Genomic DNA, 22,885 nt, shown 5'->3' on the forward strand with positions numbered 1-22,885 from the left:
TGTGTGCGTCACAAAAGAGGACAAACAACCAAAAGACAAGTGCCAAATTACATCTGTGGATCTGCAAATAAGTGTGTACGTGAGAGAGAGAGAGAGATAGAGGGAAGGGATTCCTTTTCTGAATGTATGGGACTTTAGCATCTGTTACCTAGTATCAGTGAAGGGTGCATTGGAAAATGTTGCCCCTAAATCTTGAGACCCTCACAAAAGCGTTTTGCTTTAAAGCCATCGGAAATTGAAAGAGAAATATGTCCCTTAACTATAAATAACCTGGTAGATAGAACACAGCAGTGGAAGGGTGAACGAACCTGTCCTGACACAGGCCCTGTGTGAACGTGTCTTACCTAATGTTTAATTTTCCCAAACTTTTGTTGCTCTTTTTACGAGTATCCTCCCCCCTTTTTACTCCCTCTGCCCTGCTCTCTCTTTCTCTCTCTTTATATTGTCTTCGTAGAAGGGATGACATTTAGACAAGGAGGAGAAAACACAGTGCTGACAAATATTAGAACTGAGGCAGATAAATCACCAGAGAGAGGGACAAGATCATGGAGTTCACGGATCTATATACAGGATTTGTGACTCGATATAATGCAACTCTTTTATTTTAATAAACGTAAAGACATACGTTTTGGGTACCGCAGTATTATTTTTATGACAAACAGGTATTTGTTATACCTAAAAAACACTCAAAATACTACTCAGAAACATTTTTTACAAAAATTACATGAATATACCTGCATATTTTTGATGTTGAAATGTATTTTGCTCTAGAACAAAATGTTTGTCTGTTAAATCAAAGTCAACAAGATGTAACCAACACGCAGAGAGGTAGCCCAAAATTTATTATCCAAGTACTTCGTACCATATTTTTACAAACTTGTCCTTTCTATCATCCCTATTTGTCGTTGACCGCTTCACAACTGAACCTTTCTGGCCCTCAGCAGGCATATAAATAATTGTGTCCCCTTACAGATTCAAGGCCTTTCGCAGTGCCCCATGTCTTGAACTTTTTCACTTCTCGTCGTATTCTCTCTTTGTGTCCGCCGTCGTTCACTGTGACGTCTAGCGCCATCTCCCCCGGCAACACCATGGCGACCCGCACCCCATGTCACGTCCGGCGCCTCTCTTCTCCTAACCTCGATCCGCTCACCCCGCACCCGTAAATAAAATCTCTTCTTTGTACATCCAGTGTCCCGTCTGTCAGAATCTGTTTTACGCTCTCATCCAAGATGTCACAGTGGCTAATTGTGGTCGTTTTGTGTGATTTAACAGTGCGTTTAGATGGACACCTGTGCTAGACGGTAACCCTACACATTCATTATAGGATGCAGGAAAAACAAATAAAACAGAAAAGATTATGTCATATACATTCTAAACCTCTTCTAGACCACTAAACGCAAGATGTTCATTGGAATATTATTAAATCTTGTGGATTTCATGACATTTCAGGCACATTCTGTCATTTAAGGTCACATTTAAATTAATTTATTGTCAATTTAGTTATATAATTTGCAAAAAGAAAGAAAAGACAAATAGACAACAATTTTAACAGTATATCTCTAATAGATGTATTATTGTTCTTCTTCATATCACAGAGCAAAAAGATTTTTACAAATGCGGTCAAATTTGAGTACAAATACTGATGTGTATTGAAACCATTTATTTATATATAATCATACTATCCAATCCCAAAATCTTTGTATTTTAGAAAGCACACTGGTAAAACATACATGAGCACAAGAAGATGGCACACACCGATTATTATTGGATGGCTTGTTGACCTCATTCTGGAACGGTTGCTCTGAATTACGGACACTACGGGGATAGTATGGGATAGAAATGACAGCCCTACAACCAAATCACCAACAACCCTCCCAGTGCTATACATCCTACAAATTGCACATATTCACTCTGCATTCTGTAATGTTAATGTAATAAATATCGTTTTAACATTTTGTGCCTCATTGTACGTGCGTGTTTGTGTTTATTCAGGTGATTTTTGTTTGTTTGTGAGTGCTGTAGTTTACGTGTCCCGTCCATCTCACCACTGGATGTCCTTACTGCTCATTTGATAAGGATAAGATTTACAGATTCCCGCATGATGCCTTAAACTAGGTCTGCAGAGTCAACATTTTTTTGATCTTCATGAGAATATTATGGGATGTAGGTGGGAGTGAAATGCGCGGTGGGAGCTGCAGGGTAACACCCCCCCTTAGCCTGTCACGATTGGTGAGCTATATCTACCCTCCCAACCCCCCATCACCCAATCTCCATGGTGACTGATCTACTTTAAGCAGGAGGGTGTGCATAGTGTGTATTTTTTGGGAGTACGCACCTGAAGCACTGATGCATTTCTGGTTCTGAACAGATGTGAGAGATGTGCGCTGCGATGTTAAAAAGCAAGGCAAGTGGACAGAACAATATAAAGACCACAGCAAAATAAGGCAAATTTAAAGCAAGCTCTCAACATGAAAAGCTGCAGTGCCACACGTTAAGAACAAGAAAAAGTTTAATTCATTTGACAATAGAGAATGTATACTGTACTGTCCACTTAAGGATAAAAAAACATAATTATAAACAATTGACCTTCTGACCTTATATCTCATGAAGAAGAACTAGCTTAAATTTCTTAGGCCAAAAGATGTCTGACTAAATTAATTTATGTGTTCTTATATATGAATATTAATTGAATAACAATATTTTTAAAACTTTATTAAAACCTATATTTTGTTGTTTTAGAATTCTAAGGTTCTATCTGACATTTTGGTCAAAATTTAGTTATTTTGTGACAATTTATTTAAATTACGCCATGTTGTTTTTTAAATGTGTGTGTTTCAGGACTTTTTAAAGAAAACAAAAAGGTTCTATCTACAAAATCAAAGTATAATTTGGTGCTAAAGTTAAATCTGCAAAAACCAATCAGGACTTTGAATGCACACAAGAGGACCAATCAGGATCAGTTTACTATGTCATGTGACCAGACTCCTCACTGACGAGGGAATATACGAGGAAACAGTGCAACACAAAACAATGTTTAAGAGAAACCTCAAGGTTGACTGTTTTGTTGATACTCTTGTCAACAAGAGCAGCTCAAACAACAGTAGACCTATTTTTTTAGGTTTCAGGTTTTGTTAGGAGATAATTTTTTTATATTTAAAGACATAACACTATCCAGCAGCGCTAGCCTTCCATGTTCTGATTATGCAGTTAATGCCAAATGTCAACAAGGTCAAGAGTCAAAAATGTCAAAAATGATTTGCTGCATCCGGGTTGCCGTGTGTTATTAGTTTTGCGAGGTAGCTATCTGGGAATAACGAACCAGCAAATGTCGAGATTGGCCAATCAGAATCAAGCGTTCCAATGAGCCGTGTAATAAATATAAATAAAGCCTTTCGCAAAATACATTTCTGAATAAAACATCTGTTAGTCCAGAACTTGATCTGTTATGTTAACACAGATCTCAGCTGATGTTCCTGTTGCACTGAGCACACAATAACAGAAAATGTATAAACGCAAATCGTAAAAAAGGTTTACATTCAACATTTTTGATAAAGCATCTGCCAAATAAATGTAAATATGTGACCCTGGACAACAAAACCAGTCTTATTGGTAAATTAAATCAATTGAGCTTTCTATTGATGTTTATGTTGTTAGGATATGTTAATATCTGCCGGAGATATAACTGTTTAAATCTCTGGAATCTCAGGGTGCAAAAGAATCAAAATATTGAGAAAATGCCCTTTGAAGTTGAAAATAAGAGGCACTGTTACTGGTCATCCACTCACAAAAATAAAGTTTTGATATATTTAGGGCAGGGAATTTACAAAATATCTTCATGGAACATGACCTTTACTTAATACCCTAATGATTTTTGGCATAAAAGAAAAGTTTGACCCATACAATGTATTTTTGGCTTTAACTTAAAATGTCTACTTAAGTCTGGTTTTGTGATCCAGGGTCACATACGAGTTCTCCTTTATAGACCCTCTTACCGTTTGCAACAGTACATCTCCGTACTGTACATGTCTGTACCAACCAATGCAGTCAAGCCCCTTCAAATGATCCAGAATGCATCTATACATAGTTTTCAATCAAGCAAAAAGACCCCATGTAACACCCCTCCTCATTTCACCTCACCGGCTCCAAGTTGCCGCCTGCCCGTTTAAATCAGCATCCTTCAGAACGACAACGGCAAAGGTCTACACCCTCCCGTCATCTTCGGTCTTAAAATGAGCGACGCCCGGGTTGTTCCACCACAGCGAAGCCCCAAAAACATATACTCGTCGGTTCCTCTCTGGTGGAATGAATTGACAGCCTCCACCCGAACTGCAGCATCCTTCACAACTTTCAAATAACAGCTCAAAACAAACCTCTTCCGCATTTATTTGCCCAATGTCTTGTGTCTATAAAAAATCTTGTTGTTCATTCTCTCTGCTGCTTAATCCAGCTTTAATCCTCCTAGTAGCATGACCTTGTAAACTAACGGTACTGTTTAGCATGTTGACAAAATGTTTAGATGCTCTCCTGTTTGTAAGTCACTTTGGATCAAAGCATCTGCCAAATCAGTAAATGTAATGTAACTTAAGTCAGTTTAAGTCACTTGAGAGTTGATGTTATACCAAAGATTTAATTTCAGTGTTTGTCGCCGCACATCTGATTCATAAAAGCGAGCGTTTACACAAACTTATAACAAGAGTCAATCTTCAGACTTGGAGCTGATACAAGACTACAAGACTATAAAAAAGCACGTTGACATTTTATCGCCCCTGTGAAGTGTCCTCTTCTTATTCGGCATTTGACGGTCTCCTGCATCACATCTAACAGTGACTTTCAGGCAGGTGCGTGTAGGCATTTTGTTGCTCGTGGGGAGCGTCAAACACCCGGGCAGGTGGACAGACAGCGGAAGAATATTATGGGCTGTCACCAGCGGCCTGGGGTTTCCCTGGAGACCATGTGACTAATGTTGTTTTTCCTCTTCCCTCTCTTTCAGGAGTTGTGTTTATTATGGGATGTCGGAGCAGCCTGCTCGTGACTATTATGGGATGTGCGAGAGGGGGCAGTGTCTCCATAGCAACGCGGTTGCTAAGGGGGCAGGGACTTAGAAAGGGGAAGGCAGTGTGCTCTTGCCGCTGGTGTGTGTGAGGGGAGATGAGTATTATGGTCTGTAGGTTGCGAGGTAACTATGCAGAGTCGAGCGAGGGAGGGGGAAGCGTGCCTAGGATTATTATGGGATGTCTCGTCACCCCCCTGGTTTCTTTGTGTGTATGTGAGGATGTTAGCTTCTGGTCAGTGACGCTGGGGATAGGGGAGAAGAGTGGACGACGTGTCCCAAACATTTGCACCTTTAAAGGGATTTTTTATACGTATTATTTGTCGTCATAGGTTCTCAGCTCCAGCGTTTGACTTGAGGATTCGCGACGGACTGATCGTACGGTGGACTATCTACACCTTGGACTGACCTGTAAGTCAATCCCCCCCACCCACCGTCAAACACTGTCGGACCGCCTGCGTTGAAATGCATAAAACAATTCGGCGGTTTCCACATTGAAAACAGTAAACAAACAAACAAACTTGTTAGCGCTAACTTATAATTGTCGTACGTCCGTCACGTCATTTTGCGATCCGCCATATGGCGTTTGACGGGGGCGTCGCGACCTCCGCGTATCATTCCTTACGAGAAGTTTTTAAGGAGCGAATGCGTGCAAAAATGAAGACAGATAAGCGTTTTAACTCAACTCATCCAGCCGGCTGCCATTTTCCCCCCTAGCCGTATCACTGGACTGTGTTTGCTAGCTTTGCTAACTTGATTGACAGCTAAGTTAAGCCTTCTTTTACGAGAAAGTTTACGATTAATGCCGAAACCAAACGATCGCGTTTAACTGTTTTTTAATGTTGTACTTTCGAAATGTCACAATCGCTCATTTGTTTTCTTTAACGTTTGCACGGTTAGCCTCCCTGTCATTTATCTCTGTCTGTCAACATGGGGTCAGGCTAAAATCCGCACCATTTTTACTCTCTATTTGATCAGGAGTCCAGACGTTTCCCTAAGCATTATGTCGGGGAGTGAAGTGGACCGGGAACATTTTGGACCCGCGAGAGATGGTAAGAAGACCTTATTTGTTGTAACTGGATAACTGTGTCCGATGATGAGCGTGGGACCCCATTAAACAAGTCATGGTCATTACAACCCTCCAAAATGAGCCAAAACATGCACGCATATTACCTCCTGACACGTCAAAATACATCTGGACAACGTGAGCGGAGAATGTTGATGACATTTCATAACAATTGTATTGTTAGTGAGTGTTTATCTAAGCCACGTGCTACCATTCTCTTATAAATCAAGGAAAATAAATAAAGCAGCAGCTTATAATGTACATGCAGATAGCTGAACGCATATGTCGGATCACTTCCTGATTCGTGCAGACGATGAAAACAGCTGCGATTTATCGGAAATGTGTTAATTCCCACTTCGGATGTCACGATTCCGAGTTGGTTGTTTTCACGTGCTTTGATGTCGGAAAGAGGACCCCGGATTCATGCTTTCAATATGAGATATTGTCGGTACTTCACCCAAAAATCGAAATTCTGTCATCATCTACTTACCTTCGAATAGTCCCAAATCTGAATAAATGTCTTTGTTCGGATGTACACAGAGAAAGGTATTTGGAAGAATGCTTATCACCAGACAGGTTTTGACATTGACTGCCATAGGAGGAAACATTTGTTGTTCTGTTGAACACGAAAGAAGACATTTTGAAGAATGTAGTTCTGGGGCACTTTGGACTGCCATTGTATTTTTTCCCACTATGGTAGTCATTCAATGGGGGGCAAAATCTACATGTTATTGGGATTTGTTCAAATACCTTTCTCTGTGTTCATCAGAACAAAGAAAACTATACAGATTTGATACATCTCGAAGGTGATTCAATGATGACAGAATTTTTGGGTGAAGTGTCACTGTAGCGTGTCAAACCCATTTATTTTTCCTCCTCTTCTGGCCGCTGTTTGTAATGGTGTTGATAGTGCAGCCTATCAGCATATCTCTTATAATAAATGAATGGTTTCAAGGGCAAAATGCCTGTGCCGCAGGTTTCACTGCTGCTGACATATTTGGATAATAGAAATAATGTATTTAGCGTTTACTGAACAATTAAGTCCTATTAAAAGGATAGTCCACCCAAAAATCACCCAAACGTTGTTCCAAAACGTACATACATTTCTTTGTTCTGATGGACACAAAGAAAAGATATTTGGAAGAATGTTAGCAACTGACATTTCTCGGACACCATTGACTACCATAGTAGGATATGGGATTGTATCATTTGTTTTGTTCTGTTGAATACAAAATGAGATATTTTGAAGAATTCAGGAAAGCAAATAGTTTTAGGGCACCTTTGACTACAATTGTCCTACTATTTTTTTTTCACATGGAAAGGAAGGCAACGTTTTTCTGCTTTTAGTATGTTATGCATGTTTAATGTTTCATTCTGAGCTTACCAGTTTGTGTTTTGGACAGATGAAGATGAACCGATCTCCGAGCCAGAAACACCCAAATCCAAAAAAAAGAAGAAAGCGAAAAAGAGCCGGGAAAGCAGAAGCAGCAAACGACAGAAAGTCCTCCGAGAGGTTAGTGGAGCACCTCTAGGGTCCAGATGGCCCAGGAATTTATGAATTTCACACCCGAGGAATGGAGCTTGAAATTGCTCTCAACCAAAGGCAGTGTTTGGCTTGAGAAATCACTGTGAATCAGAGCCAGTATGTAAAAAGATAGCTTAAGGCACAAATGTGCAAATGAAGACTTTTCACTTCTGCCTTTGTTACCGTATTCTTAGATACTGGAGACAAAATATAAGCAGCTTAATTTTTGTGTTTGAATTGATAATTTGCCATTTCTTAGGTGTTTGCTAGAGTTGTTGTAATTTTTCTTTGTTGGTGTAGGAAATTCCTGTCAGCTCTCCTGAAGCCATGGAAGCCATCAGGATGGTAGCAGGGGAGGAGGAGGAGGACAGTATGATGCGATCCGAGAGCGAAGGAAGTGACTATGCGCCCAGCAAGAAGAAGAAAAAGAGGTCAAGCTCCTCTAAGGAGAGGAAGAAGGGAGGTTCAGCTGGGGAGAAGGCTGGCTGCTCATCTGGAGGGAAAAGCAAACGTAAAGATCCAGAGCCGGAGGAGGAAGATGATGATGATGACGACGATGACGGGCAGGTGAGGTGCAACAGACGGGTGGTCTCGAAAACCATAGACAAAATCATACAGTTGAGATGTTAACTGTGTATAATGGAAAATGTATAAATATATAATATTTTCCTAGTACGTCTTAATATATATACTGTATTTCATCTGTGATACTATATTCTCCTTTCACAGGAGCCCAAGTCTTCCTCTCAGCTATTAGCAGATTGGGGAATGAAAGACATTGACTACTCCTTCACCCAGGAGGACTACACTTCTCTCACCAATTATAAAGCTTTCAGCCAGTTTGTCAGGTTGGACAGTGCAGCTTCTTTGTCATTTTGTCCCATTTTTATTACATCCTTGTGTAAATGTGTCCTGTGATTTTTTTTTTTTTTTTTTGTGGCTCATCTAAAATGGGTCTGTATCTTTCCATCTCTCCCTCAGGCCTCTTATAGCTGCTAAGAACCCTAAGATTCCCGTATCAAAGATGATGATGGTTTTGGGAGCAAAATGGAGGGAGTTCAGCACTAATAATCCCATGCGGGGCTCGGCGAGTGCCAACGCCGCCCTTGCAGCTGCCAACGTAGCTGCTGCGGTGGAGAGTATGGTGACCAGAGTGGATGGAGGAGGGGCTGCCCCGATGGCCCCGCCCACACCAATAGCAGCTCCTGCTGCACCGCCTCCTCCACCCGCGCCCCCAGCAGTCCCCCTGCGGAAAGCCAAGACCAAAGAGGGCAAAGGTTAGAGGAGAAAGAGACGTTGAAAAAATATTGGAAGGGAATTAAAAGGAAAGGGCGAAAGAGTTATATCAGGAATAACAAGAGATAACAATATTTTGAATTTGTTTAAAGGTATATTTAAGCCCAAAATAAATTCCTGACATCATTTGCTCAGGGTCTTGTAATTTCAAGCTCTTATGATTTCTTTGTTTTTAGACAACAAAATCAATGTTATCTCTCATGTATATTTTTACTCTAGGTCCAAATGCACGTAGGAAATCCAAGCCCACCCCAAAGCCCCAGGACAAGAAGTCTAAAGCCAAGAAAGTGGCCCCACTCAAGATTAAACTGGGCAACTTCAAGAGAAAGCGTTCCTCTGTAAGAAACCATTCTTTATATGCATGCATGTATTTACTTCAGGGCAGAGCAGATATGGAGGATGACGAGTGCAACTTACACAAAAATATTTTATATAAAATAATTTATCAATTGAATAATTCCAATATACAAATATAAGTACATCCCTTTTAAAACAGAAAAATTAGAAGACTAAAATAAATATTTATTTTTGTTCTTTTATTTATTTACGTATGTATATACAGTATATATATATAAATGGGTAGTTGCAAGGGTGTAACTTGACACAAAATTGGAGAAAATGTTTTTGATTTGAGCCGGATGACTTTAATAAAGTTTGACGAGGTTTAACGTAGCCTACCTTAACAACGACGAGAGAAGGCATCGTTTCTGTCAAGCCTTGTCATAAACACTAACTGCTGTTAAAAGAACGAGTTCTTACTAAACGAAAAAATAAATAAATCACGCATACGAGTATCTTCCATTACAAGGAAACAGCTTAACATCTTAGCAAAACAACGACCAGCACAAACTAATTTCTATTAAATACAAATCAAAACCACGTGATTGAAAACAATCGTTCAGTGAAAGACCAATTTGAAAGTGAGGTGTACACAAACTGGAATTTGAAAAGTGAGGTGGACATGTCCCCCCTGTCCCCAGTGGAAATTAAGCCCCTGGGTAGTTGACACATAAACCGTACCATGGGTCCTAATAATAACCATTTTATATTTAAAAAATAAAACTGTATGAAAATGTTGTTACGTCCCACTATAAGACACATGTACAGTCAACTACCCATATACTGTACATATTTAAATTGAGTTCAAATACATGTTAATTTAAAAATCATTCTCCATGAGCGCAAACCATTAGTTTCGTATGTAATTTATATCTAATGTCACCGAACCTTGTTTTGTACCGCTGGTTTTTTCTCGCAGAGCGGTGAGGAGGATGAGGGTGAGAGTGACTTTGACAGTTTTTCTGTCAGTGATGGTTCCAACAGTCGAGCCAGTCGCTCCAAGAGTAAGAAATCCAAAAGCTCTAAGAAAAAGAAGAAATGTGAGTTTCTATCTATCCATCCATTCATCTACCGTTTTTGAAAGCATAAACAACATTTTTAATGGGTTAGCATAAGGCTGGTGTAATCCAGTTACACTTAGGCAAACTGTTTAAACAATTTAAAACCAACACACTTCTGAAGGTTATAACCTAAAGTGATGCCAAAGTGTTGCTTTGAAATCAGGATTCAGACAACTTTCCAGTCGATCAAATGCTACTGTTTTTTTAATATTTAATGTATTTACATTTCTGCTTTAAAAGCTTCTATATTTCATTCTTCTTCTCTCTCTCCCTCACATAGTGGATGAGGATGCTGATGGTTACGAGACAGACCATCAGGACTACTGTGAGGTGTGTCAGCAGGGAGGTGAGATCATTCTGTGTGACACCTGTCCACGAGCCTATCACATGGTATGTCTAGACCCAGACATGGAGAGAGCCCCTGAGGGCACATGGAGCTGCCCACACTGTGTACGTACGCACCAGTTTAAAAACACCTTATGTTATCACAACGTTTGTGTTCAAAATGAAAGATCTGTCCTTTCTCTGAGGTTTTGTGCGCTCAATGAATGAAACTTGCATTTAAATTTAATGACTGAGGTTTCTGGTGTTCATGCATTATTTATGTCTCTCGTTCAGGAGAAGGAGGGCATTCAATGGGAGGCTCGTGAGGAGAGCTCGGAAGGGGAGGAGGAGAATGATGACGGCAGGAGGGATGAAGGAGAGGTCGAAGAGGAGGATGATCATCATATGGAGTTTTGTCGGGTGTGTAAGGATGGAGGCGAACTGCTGTGCTGCGACACCTGCCCCTCGTCCTATCATTTACACTGTCTAAACCCGCCCTTCCCAGACATACCCAATGGAGAGTGGATCTGTCCTCGATGCCTGGTGAGAGAGAGGAGAAATATTTTTGGTTTACTTCAAAGAGCTGTATAACACACTCTCATTGTTAATTGTCTTCTCAGAGCGCTCCACTGAAAGGCAAAGTGCAGAAAGTTCTCACATGGCGCTGGGGTGAAGCCCCTCCCCCTATGCCTGTACCCCGCCCTGCAGACCTCCCAGCCAATGCTCCCGATCCTCCTCCTATGATTGGACGTAAGGAGAGGGAGTTCTTTGTGAAGTGGTGCAACATGTCTTACTGGCACTGTTCCTGGGTCCAAGAACTACAGGTATTGCAAAGAAAAGTTTTTCTTTTCATCTTTATATGGATAGGATAGTGGAGAGTGAGACAAGAAATTATGGGATGAGAGAGAGGGAATCGGAAGCCGGGAACGGACCACGAGCTGGGATTCGAACTCAGGTCGCAGGAAGTGCTACTGCACAACATGTCAAATAAAAGATTTTTAAGCCAAGAATGTCACTTGGAATAAATGTTAGTGGTCAATGATATGCATACATTTATATTTGACATCACAATGTAAAGGCAGTAAATTTCATGTGCATCAAATTTCAACAGCATTCCAATATCTTGGTGGGCCACTACTAGCGTTTTTGATTATTCGTAGAAAAGCCGTCCAATCAGAGCTGCTATTTTCCTCTTTTTAGTTGGAGCTGAACTGTCAGGTAATGTTCCGCAACTACCAGCGAAAGACTGATATGGAAGAGCCCCCCAATCTAGAACTTGGTGCTGAGGGAGACGAAGATAAGAGCACAAAGAGGAAGAATAAAGATCCCGTCTACGCCCGCATGGAAGATCAGTTTGGACGATTTGGAGTGAAACTGGAGTGGCTCCTCATCCACCGAGTCTTAAACCACAGGTGAGAGTCATCAGATGCTGAATCCTCCGGGCTCTGATGAGACCATCTGCTTAAAATGTTATGCTCTCTTTAATTCTCTCTTTCAGCGTGGATAAGAAGAATAACGTTCACTACCTCGTCAAATGGAGGGATTTGCCATACGATCAGTCTTGCTGGGAGTCTGAGGACATGGACATACCTGACTACGAGACTTACAAACAGCAATACTGGAACCACAGGTACCCGACTTTGCAGAACCTCATGCACGCAGATGTGTGATGATGCTGAATGGACAGTTTGATCAGCGTACCTTTCCTTTTTCTTCTTTGTAAGGGAACTGATGCTTGGAGACGAAGGCAGACCAGGTAAAAAGATGAAGAAGGTGAAAGTTAAGAGGGTGGACAGACCTCCTGTTAATCCTGTTGTGGATGTGAGTAATAGCACAACTCTTGCACGGCATTTTAGGTTCCTCTTGTTGTTAATGATGATGTAATATTCCTCTCCCGCTCTGTTTTATCAGCCCACCATAAAATTCGACAGGCAGCCGGAGTATCTGGACGCTACAGGCGGCACGCTTCACCCGTACCAGCTGGAAGGGCTGAACTGGTTGCGTTTCTCGTGGGCTCAGGGCACAGACACCATCTTGGCCGATGAGATGGGTCTCGGAAAGACCGTTCAGACCGCCGTCTTTCTCTACTCGCTTTACAAAGAGGTTTTTTGAGTTTGTTATGACCTACATCACATTAACTGTTTTTTTTGCCACATTACGATTCGTAAACCTTTTACTGTGCGTTTCTTTTAGGGCCACTCGAAGGGGCCGTTCCTGGTGAGTGCCCCGCTTTCCACCATCATTAACTGGGAGAGGGAGTTTGAGATGTGGGCACCCGACATGTATGTGGTCACTTACGTGGGTGATAAGGACAGCAGAGCTGTCATACGGGAAAACGAATTCTCCTTTGAGGACAACGCCATCCGCGGCGGAAAGAAAGCCTCCAAAATGAAAGTAAGAGACGGGTTATGCTATCGTTAGAAATGAAGTTTTGTGATGACGTGCCCTTGTCTTATCTGTCTGTGTGGTTCTTCTCGGTCTGAAATTTTCCCTTACGTTTACAGAAAGAGGCTTCTGTGAAGTTCCACGTGCTGTTAACATCTTATGAGCTAATTACGATCGATCAAGCCATCCTGGGCTCCATTGACTGGGCTTGTCTAGTTGTGGATGAAGCCCACAGGCTGAAAAACAACCAGTCAAAGGTAAGCTATGTTTCACATCAGAAATGTAATACTAAGAACGGACGTTGAAAGTTTAACAATACGTCACCCTCCACAAAACATATCTGACAAACCAGCAGAATTTTACAGCCCAGTCATGGATGCAAAATGAACACGGTCTCGTGTTTTTCCTCAGTTCTTTCGTGTGTTGAATAATTACCCGCTCCAGCACAAGCTGCTGTTGACAGGCACTCCTTTACAAAACAACCTGGAGGAGCTCTTCCATCTTCTCAACTTCCTCACGCCTGAGAGATTTAAGTGAGTGTGTGTGTGTTTTCTGGATAAATGTGTGTGAAATGCATGTTTGCGTTCTCTGAAGAAGGTCAGGTCATCAGTACTTGCTGTGTGTGCGTTTCAGTAACCTGGATGGCTTCTTGGAGGAGTTTGCTGACATAGCTAAAGAAGACCAGATTAAGAAACTGCACGACATGTTGGGTCCACACATGCTCAGGCGACTCAAAGCTGACGTCTTTAAACACATGCCCTCCAAGACCGAGCTCATCGTGAGGGTGGAGCTCAGCTCAATGCAGAAGTAAGAGATAAACTCAGCTTCATTATACTGTACGTCATCGTTTTGTTGATTTCTGTATTTATTTACTACTTTTTTTCTAATTCCTTATCAAACTCAAACCGTTATATAAACGTTTAAAGGAATAGTTCAGCCAAAAATAAAAATAATGTCATAATTTATTCACCTTCATGTACTTTAAATATGTAGAAGATACAAAAGATATTTTGAGAAATATCTTGGTGGTTTTGTGTCCGTACCATGAAAGTAAATTTGGGCCAATGTTGTTCGTTTACCAACTTTCTTCAAAATACTGTGTTCTACAGAAGGTTCGGAATGATGAAAAAAATATCATTTTTGATGAATTATCCCTTTAAATGTAATGAAGAAAAGCCTACAGGTATTGAAGGCCTTCTACTTGAATCTTAATTCAATGTTTATTGTTCTGCAACAGGAAGTACTACAAGTATATCCTGACACGCAACTTTGAAGCTTTGAACACTCGTGGTGGCGGAAACCAGGTGTCTCTGCTCAATGTGGTTATGGACCTGAAGAAGTGCTGTAACCACCCCTACCTCTTCCCTACAGCTGCTAATGTAGGATGTCACTCGCATATTCTCCTCCATAGTACCAGTTTACATTGACAACGATAGGAAACATTAAAAATGAAAATTCTTTGGTTGGTTTGTACAGGAAGCTCCTAAAATGCCCAATGGCATGTATGATGGTGGTGCCCTCACAAAGTCTTCTGGGAAGCTGTTTCTTCTGTGTAAGATGCTGAAGAAACTAAAGGAGGGTGGACATAGAGTGCTTATATTCTCACAGGTACGAACGCATACCAGAAACAAACACAGAACACAAATACTAACGAAAACATTTTGAAATTCCATATCTTATATAAATTGACTTGCTTCTACATGCTTGGTTGTAGATGACAAAAATGTTGGACTTACTGGAAGATTTCCTTGAAAACGAGGGATACAAGTATGAGAGGATAGACGGAGGTGTGACTGGAGGGATGAGACAGGAAGCCATTGATCGGTTTAATGGTGAGGAAAGATGCCACCCATTTCGGTTTTTACTAGATTACTGTTATAGGAACAGTTCAGCTATTAATGATGACCAAATGTTGTGTTCTTCTAAACCTGCATTACATTATTTCTACTGTTTAACACAACACATTATAAAGAAAATCTCTTTCTCTTAAGTTTCCCTAATATACCAATTTTCTTACTTTAGCTCCTGGGGCTCCACAGTTTGTTTTCCTCCTGTCCACCAGAGCAGGTGGTTTGGGCATCAATTTGGCAACCGCTGACACCGTCATCATCTATGACTCTGACTGGAACCCACACAACGATATTCAGGTAGAGATGTCATGAAATGCCCAATTCATCGGCCGTCTCTCTAAAAGTCCCTTTTCGTCCACCGTTACATCTAAAAGTTTCTTGTATGATTTATTGTGCTGTTTTGTGTCACGTCTATGTGCATATCAAGATTTGAATTGCCTTGCTGAAATTGCATCATTTTTTGTAACATTGTTCTTAGGCATTTAGCAGAGCGCATCGTATCGGGCAGAATAGGAAGGTGATGATCTATCGGTTTGTCACAAAAGCATCTGTGGAGGAGAGAATCACGCAGGTAGGAAGTCATGTTCATTCCTACATACAATAAACAGTGCACATCAAAGACAAGATGAAAAGATGTCACTATAAAATCACAAATACAGAATTGATGTATATAGTAGTACAGTAAACAAACAAAGTATGTCTGGCAAAGTCATTAACTCGGAGCTATCAAACTCTCTTTCCTGTGATTCATAGGTGGCAAAGAAGAAGATGATGTTGACCCACCTGGTGGTGCGGCCAGGTTTGGGCTCCAAGGCTGGATCCATGTCCAAACAGGAATTGGACGACATCTTGAAGTTTGGCACGGAGGAGCTTTTTAAAGATGAGATCTTAGAAGGTAAAGGTATATTTCGACATGAAATAGCGAAGAAGTTTTCTCAGATGAAAAAAGTGATATAAGTTTTAAAATATTTGTTTTCTTCTATACTAGCTATGACCACAGGCCGACCACAACGTATGTTATCAATTACTATTTTTCTAAAAGTGACATCTCAAAACCTAAATCATTCTTGTTGAACCTGGCTGAACATACAAAAACTCACCTCCAAAAAAAATGACTCTTTCTTTCTGTCTCATCCAGGCGACAATAAAGAAGAGGACAGCTGTGTGATCCACTATGATGACAAAGCAATCGATCGATTGTTGGACAGGAACCAAGATGCAACGGATGACACTGAGCTGCAGAGCATGAATGAATATCTCAGCTCCTTTAAAGTGGCTCAGTATGTTGTGAAAGATGAAGATGAGGAGGTGAGCCGGTGACTTGTTTGAATGTGATGTCACTTGTTTGTGTCACCTGTATAGTTTTTACAGCACATGTGGTGTGTTTCCCAGGAGGAGGATGTGGATAGGGAGATCATTAAGCAGGAGGAGAGTGTCGATCCGGATTACTGGGAGAAACTATTGCGGCATCATTATGAGCAGCAGCAGGAGGATCTGGCGCGTCACCTGGGCAAAGGCAAACGCCCACGCAAACCCGTCAACTACAACGACTGTTCACAGGAGGACAGAGGTAGTAGACGGGGTACAGATGCACTTTTAAAGCTTTCCTTTGTCGCCCTTTACCTGTGTGTGCATGTGGTGAACAATGTGTCGTGGAGTGTCTGGTTTCGAAATGTGAGGAGAACTAATGTGTCCATCTTTGCTAAACATGATCACATTCAGTGGTTTTAATGAACGATTTATACCGAGTTTTGCTTGAGAGTTTTGTAAGTGATGTTAAAAAATAATATAACGTGTTTCAAATAATCCGATTCACATCTGAGTGAATGTTGAGGTGTTTGGAAGGTGTCTGCATTAATTCAGTCGTGTTTTTCTCCTCCAATCAAATATTTGTGTTGTTAAGTCAACTAAACCACTCGCTGGCTATTTATGTTAGGAGATTGGCAGGATGATCAGTCTGATAACCAGTCAGATTACTCGGTGGCTTCAGAAGAGAATGATGAGGACTTTGATGAACGATCTGAAGGTGAGATACACTACACATATGCAGCGTTAACGTTAAATCGTCGATATATGAGACATTATTATACAGTTGCTTATTTGTATTGTCACGGGTGTTTGTCTTGTTAGCTAACTCAAGAAGGCCCAGTCGCAAAGGCTTGAGAAACGATAAAGACAAACCACTGCCGCCCTTGCTGGCCAGAGTTGGAGGCAACATTGAGGTTCAACTCAAATTACCTTAAAACTTTTTTCATTAGTTTCTCCCTTCATGTAGTACAAAAATCCTTAAAAAGTCTTTCTCCTCATTAGGTGTTGGGTTTCAATGCCCGTCAGAGGAAGGCATTCCTGAATGCAGTGATGCGTTATGGGATGCCGCCACAGGATGCGTTCACCACCCAATGGCTTGTTCGAGACCTGCGGGGCAAGTCAGAGAAAGAGTTTAAGTAAGTCTTGAAGAGTTTGTGTGCGTGTACATTAGCATTAGATGAACTTGCGGTTTTAATGCATTCACTGTCTTTCTCAGGGCGTATGTGTCCCTATTTATGCGTCACCTGTGTGAGCCGGGTGCAGACGGGGCAGAAACCTTCGCTGACGGTGTGCCACGGGAAGGCCTGTCACGACAACACGTTCTCACGCGCATAGGTGTGATGTCACTGATTCGCAAGAAGGTGAGCGATGCTTTATATAGATTTCTGTTGTGATTGCGTCCTTTCTGACTGTTCTAAGCTGTGATTCGCTGTTTGGAACAGGTACAAGAATTTGAGCATGTCAATGGTCAGTGGTCAATGCCCTGGATGAAAGAACTGGAGGAAAACAAGAGAGCGGCAGCCATCGCGGCGGGAGAGGATCCAAAAACGCCTTCTTCTGGAACACCTGCTGATACTCAGCCCAACACACCAGCAGGAGGTAACAAGATGCTCAGAACTTGATTAATAGTTCATACATAAACCAACTTGCAGTTTACTTAAACCCAAAGTGAGTTAAAGGTCCAGTTTGTGATATTCAGCGGCATATAGCCAACTATATATATAGCGAATGCAACTCGGTCCACTGCTCACCCCTCTCATTCAAAGCTCTACGGCTGACAAAGGACTAACATGTTTTCATGTTTTCACTTCTTTGGCGCAGGAGATAACACGCTGTGTAGAGCAGTTTGTCCGTTTAGGGCTACTGTAGAAAGAACATGGGTATTACATGCAAGGGGACTCACGGTATATGTAGATAGAAATAGCTTATTCAAGGTCATAAAAACATAGCGCTTCATTATCTAAGGTGTTTATACACCTCTAAAGACATAGTTATGTATATTCGTAGATCCTCCTTAATATCACACATTGCACCTTTAAAGTAGATGCAGAGAATGTGTTGTTATTTCACATTATAGATATGTATACAAATTGGTATTGGAACAAATCATTTATTTAGTTTTAATCAGATTCTCGTTTACTCAAACAGAAGATCTTTCCAAGAGTGAAGAAGCAGTCAAAGAGCCGGAGGAGAAGACCGAAGCAGACCGAGAGAGGGAAATGAAAGGCTCCAGACAGGAGGATGAGGTACAGTACGGGTTATTTACAGCTACGCTCTTTCACTTCACCTTCTTGTTTCTCTTCTCTGTGTCTAAAGTTCATCGGTAAACACCTGCTTTACTTTTTCTGTCTTGGTGTCTCACTCTCGATCTCTGCCTTTCTCACAGATCATTGAGATTCCTGATGAAGGTGAGAAATCCCCCAGTCCACCAAAGAAAGAGGAGAAAACGGAGGCCGTATCTCCGTCGAGGGAGAAGGACGGAGGGAGCAGAGAGGGAGAAAGAGAGAAAGACGAGAGTTCAGAGGCCACAAGCAGCACAGACAAAACCAAAGGTGAGCGAATTCAATGAGAACAATCTCTTATTTCTGTCTCGCTTTTATGACTGATATATTGACTTCCACTTCAGCAGTTCAATGTACAAATTCTATCAATGTTCATATTAAGATGTCTGGTTCAGCGATTGGCTCATGCAGACTTCCCTCTTCTTCTTTTTTCAGATGAATCTTCTGATGAGAAAATGGACACCAGCTCAGCTAGAGAAGAGAAGAAAGGTACAATACACCCAGGTTTATGTCATACTAGAAGTCAGCCCAGTTTCATTCTGTGAATCATATTCCTCGTCCTTTTCTCAGAGCTGAAAGAGGAGAAGGATGGAGTGAAATCAGAAGAATCCACTAAGCTGCAAAATGGAGACAATGCCAAAGAGACGAGCGGAGGAGGGGATGGAGTGAGTGAAGAGAAGAAGAAAGCAGTGAAGCAGAGGTTCATGTTTAACATCGCAGATGGCGGTTTCACAGGTACACTGGGAATTTACTGTGTGTGTGTGTGTGTGTGCGTTTGTGTATATGAATCAATGAATTCTCTGTCTGTCTCTCCAGAGCTTCACTCACTCTGGCAGAATGAAGAGCGAGCTGCCACGGTCACCAAGAAAACGTATGAGATCTGGCATCGTCGCCATGACTACTGGCTGCTGGCCGGTATCATACAGTATCCTTAAAGTTACAGTTATAGAACTGTTTGTTATGGGATGTTCGGGATCTTGATTCTATTTGAAGTCTTTTAATGTTTCATTCTCAATCAAACCTCTGACCTGGGGTGCTTTATGGAGCTCCTACATATGCTTGGCACTTTTTCACTTTTTGTGTTTGTAGTTTTTAAAGAAATAAATACACTGGCGCAATTTGTATTGTTTTCAAAACTTGATATTTAGATAATTATGTGCATTTGGGTCAGATTTTGTCAAGCGTTTTGTGTAAACTTTTGCCTCCCTGTGTACAATCTAAACTGCTATAGAATAATATTAGTTTTGGCTATTTATTCTGTGGATGAACATAAGAAGCTGTTTGTGTTATGCCCTTCACCTCTGTACGACCAGCCACGGCTACGCTCGCTGGCAAGATGTGCAAAATGACCCGAGGTTCGCCATCCTCAACGAACCCTTTAAAGGAGAGATGAGCCGCGGAAACTTCCTCGAGATTAAAAACAAGTTTCTTGCTCGAAGGTTTAAGGTTAGAGACGCATCAAATATAGTAAATATTCACACAACATCATTTAATACTTATTTTGTAGCATATCTGGTACAATAAAATGAAGGGTAAAAAACTAAATGCACAAATGATGAAGAATTTCAGTTGTATAAAAAATGTCATACAATGGGGATGGAGTGTTTATACAAAATATGGGATTGACAAAATACACCATTTATCTCTGTCTGTGTGCAGCTGTTGGAACAGGCTCTGGTGATCGAGGAGCAGCTCAGACGCGCTGCATATCTGAACATGACCGAGGACCCATCTCACCCCTCCATGGCGCTCAACACACGCTTCAGTGAGGTGGAGTGTCTGGCGGAGTCACACCAACACCTCAGCAAAGAATCAATGTCAGGAAACAAGCCCGCTAATGCAGTACTGCACAAAGGTACACAAAGCTTCCTGCTTTAGATAGTTCAGAAACATGGCACTGCACATTTGTGTCCTAAATGACATACTGTACACGGTGCATAGTTTGTGGTAGAATGGTCTCGAATGCATACTGTAACAATGTGAGTCAATGAAAATCCATTTGTACCTTGTGCTTTTGATCTCAGTGTTAATCTGGTTTGCCCAACATGACCGGTTTTGTCACCATCAGACTGAGCAAAATGGAAGATTGGCAGTGTTTTGGGTCCACAAGACTAAATTTACAACCGCTGTGCTAAAGTAGACAAAAAGTAACCGTATGTAGATTGTAAACTTTAACACCCCGAAGAAGCGTGTTACTAACACATCACTGCTCAATGTCACACAATTACAAACATCACTTGATACCTCACCACATGTTGCTGTACTATTATAGCCAGTATTTGAAGTAGTGATCTGTAGAGGGACAGACGATGAATTAACTCATTTAAAATCCATAATAATAGAGATTTTTACACATGAAATGATTTTATCACTGGTTTGTCAGTTCTGAAACAACTGGAGGAGCTGCTCAGCGACATGAAGGCCGACGTCACGCGTCTCCCTGCAACCATCGCTCGGATACCGCCTGTCGCTGTGAGGCTACAGATGTCTGAGAGAAGCATTCTTAGCCGGCTAGCCAGCCGAGGGTCGGAAGTCACACAGATGCAGGCGCCACGTTGATGTCCTCCGGATGAAATATTCAGCCCTACCTCCCATTACTTCAGTCATGATGAGGAATCACATGACATATTTACATACAGCACACATGCAGACATACACCTGGGTCAGGTGATCAAATGCTTTGTGTATATATATATATACATATATAAAAACAAGGTCAAGCTGCTCCATCAGTTGGGGAGTGGAGTGGTCTCTAGCTAGCACACTGTGGCTCCCTTAAATTTCCTGTAAACTCCTATAGATGTAGAGTCATTCCATCTCTTCCAGTAGGATTCATTGGGCACACACACCTGATGACCTTAGAGGTCATTTCAAGCCTGTTGAAATACACAGAACTCGGATCATTCGCCAATCCATTTCAGGTTTTTCAGGTCACTTTTAAACTTGTAGTCTAAACAGGGCCGGGTTAAAACATCGGTGTGGATTCTGCCTTGAATGGATTGGAGTGAAAGCTTTGAGAGATCTTTGCAGTGGAAACCCTTTCCTCCTCAGGTGTGCATTCTTTTGTCACTCACACTAGTTGAATCCCTGTTTTCTGCACCAATCTGTTTGAGCTCGAAAACGTGATGCGGTTTTCATCTGTACAGTCATCTGTTTGACACGGATTAAAGGGTTTTCGCAGATGTCAACGCATACCAACTCTTATGATAAGGCCATCAAATGACCTTTCATTCCTGTAGATGTAAAGAAATGTATAAAAATGTTCATCATGAAAATTGTTCAAATTCACTTTGTTCCATGTTCAACATTGTTTCTGAATTAATTTTGTGTTTTAAAAGCATGCATTCTAAGACCTGACTCCTGAATGATGTAATATGAAGTTCCCGAAGACAGATTTTCTTTATAATTTAATGTCTAACTTTACACTTTTAAGAGTTTTGAATATCTCACTTTGTAATGATCACCGTTATCCTGTTGTTATGTCTTTTCTTTCAGTTATTCAGACCTGCAATAAAAAGGTAACACATTGTGATATGGAGTTTGTTTATTTAGACAGCTATAAAGTGTGTTCTCTTAAAAAAATTATGATTATGTTTCCAAAAAAATTGTATAAATAACGAAAAAATCTTGGGAATAAAATCTTCTAATTTTGGTTGTTAAGATTTTAATTCCTTTCTTTGAGTAATCGAACAAATTATTAAGTAAATCCAACTAAATTGTATTGTGTTAAACTCATTAAAATCGGTCAAATTAAATTGACATATTTATTTTGTGTTGAGACTACATAAATAATTTTTGTTGATATAACTACCTTGGCAGTTTATCCGTAGTTCCCAGCATGTTTAGTATCTGACTGCATTAGAAGATTCATTTTAAAGATTAACTGTCATTTTAAGTGTTTTTCCTAGGCTGAGGGAGGCAGCATAGTAGTCATTATGAAGTGTGTTGTTTCACTTATTGATCAGTAACCATGCTAAAGCCAGTACAGAGACCACCAGTCTCTTCTTACTTGACAATTTATCTTGTAAAAACAGTTTATATTTCAATATGAAAATAAGTGATCCGTGAAGACAAATTTTTGTTCAGTATAATCTTTTTGTTTGCTTTTAGTAACATTTACTTTTAACAAATACTACATGTATTTAATAAGTATAATTTACTTAATTCCGGTTAGTAAGTTGTACTTGAATAATAGCAGCAAATTTTACCCAATTTTTTTGCAAATTGTTACGAGGATTTTCAGTGTTAAAAAAAGCTTCAAACCTAACTAAGGCTTTGTCCGAAAGTTGAAAAATGTTGTCTAGGGAGGAAGGTTCCAAAGCACGTCTGACTCCAGCTTCCTGTCCGTGTTCGGTTGTAATATAACAATTTAAGTTTAATTTTTATTTGTATACAAGTA

General features: G+C 40.8%; 1 protein-coding gene across 3 annotated transcripts; it reads left to right on the plus strand.

The window, feature by feature from the left end:
- Positions 1–5,113: 5,113 nt before the first annotated feature.
- chd4b (chromodomain helicase DNA binding protein 4b) lies at positions 5,114–22,018 on the plus strand. Of its 3 annotated transcripts, XM_056762217.1 has the most exons (42): positions 5,114–5,285; positions 5,383–5,461; positions 6,029–6,102; positions 7,520–7,629; positions 7,942–8,208; positions 8,371–8,489; positions 8,623–8,918; positions 9,157–9,275; positions 10,196–10,316; positions 10,618–10,787; positions 10,956–11,204; positions 11,282–11,485; positions 11,862–12,073; positions 12,160–12,291; positions 12,386–12,482; positions 12,573–12,764; positions 12,855–13,055; positions 13,166–13,303; positions 13,458–13,579; positions 13,680–13,853; positions 14,284–14,425; positions 14,523–14,654; positions 14,761–14,878; positions 15,069–15,193; positions 15,375–15,467; positions 15,650–15,791; positions 15,885–15,908; positions 16,035–16,204; positions 16,289–16,478; positions 16,833–16,922; positions 17,027–17,118; positions 17,207–17,340; positions 17,421–17,565; positions 17,647–17,803; positions 18,353–18,450; positions 18,591–18,756; positions 18,922–18,975; positions 19,057–19,221; positions 19,303–19,411; positions 19,800–19,932; positions 20,146–20,341; positions 20,870–22,018. In XM_056762217.1, the coding sequence occupies exons 3-42, from the start codon at positions 6,054–6,056 to the stop codon at positions 21,043–21,045; spliced, it is 5,823 nt and encodes a 1,940-aa protein (XP_056618195.1). In that variant the 5' UTR covers positions 5,114–5,285; positions 5,383–5,461; positions 6,029–6,053; the 3' UTR covers positions 21,046–22,018. The 3 variants fall into 3 exon arrangements, with proteins under 3 accessions (XP_056618195.1, XP_056618194.1, XP_056618196.1); XM_056762216.1 differs by having other exon boundaries at positions 5,114–5,461; XM_056762218.1 differs by having other exon boundaries at positions 5,114–5,461; positions 16,289–16,466.
- The last annotated feature ends 867 nt before the right edge of the window (positions 22,019–22,885 follow it).

This window comes from Triplophysa dalaica, chromosome 12 (genome assembly GCF_015846415.1).
Source record: "Triplophysa dalaica isolate WHDGS20190420 chromosome 12, ASM1584641v1, whole genome shotgun sequence".
NCBI classification, from domain to species: domain Eukaryota; kingdom Metazoa; phylum Chordata; class Actinopteri; order Cypriniformes; family Nemacheilidae; genus Triplophysa; species Triplophysa dalaica.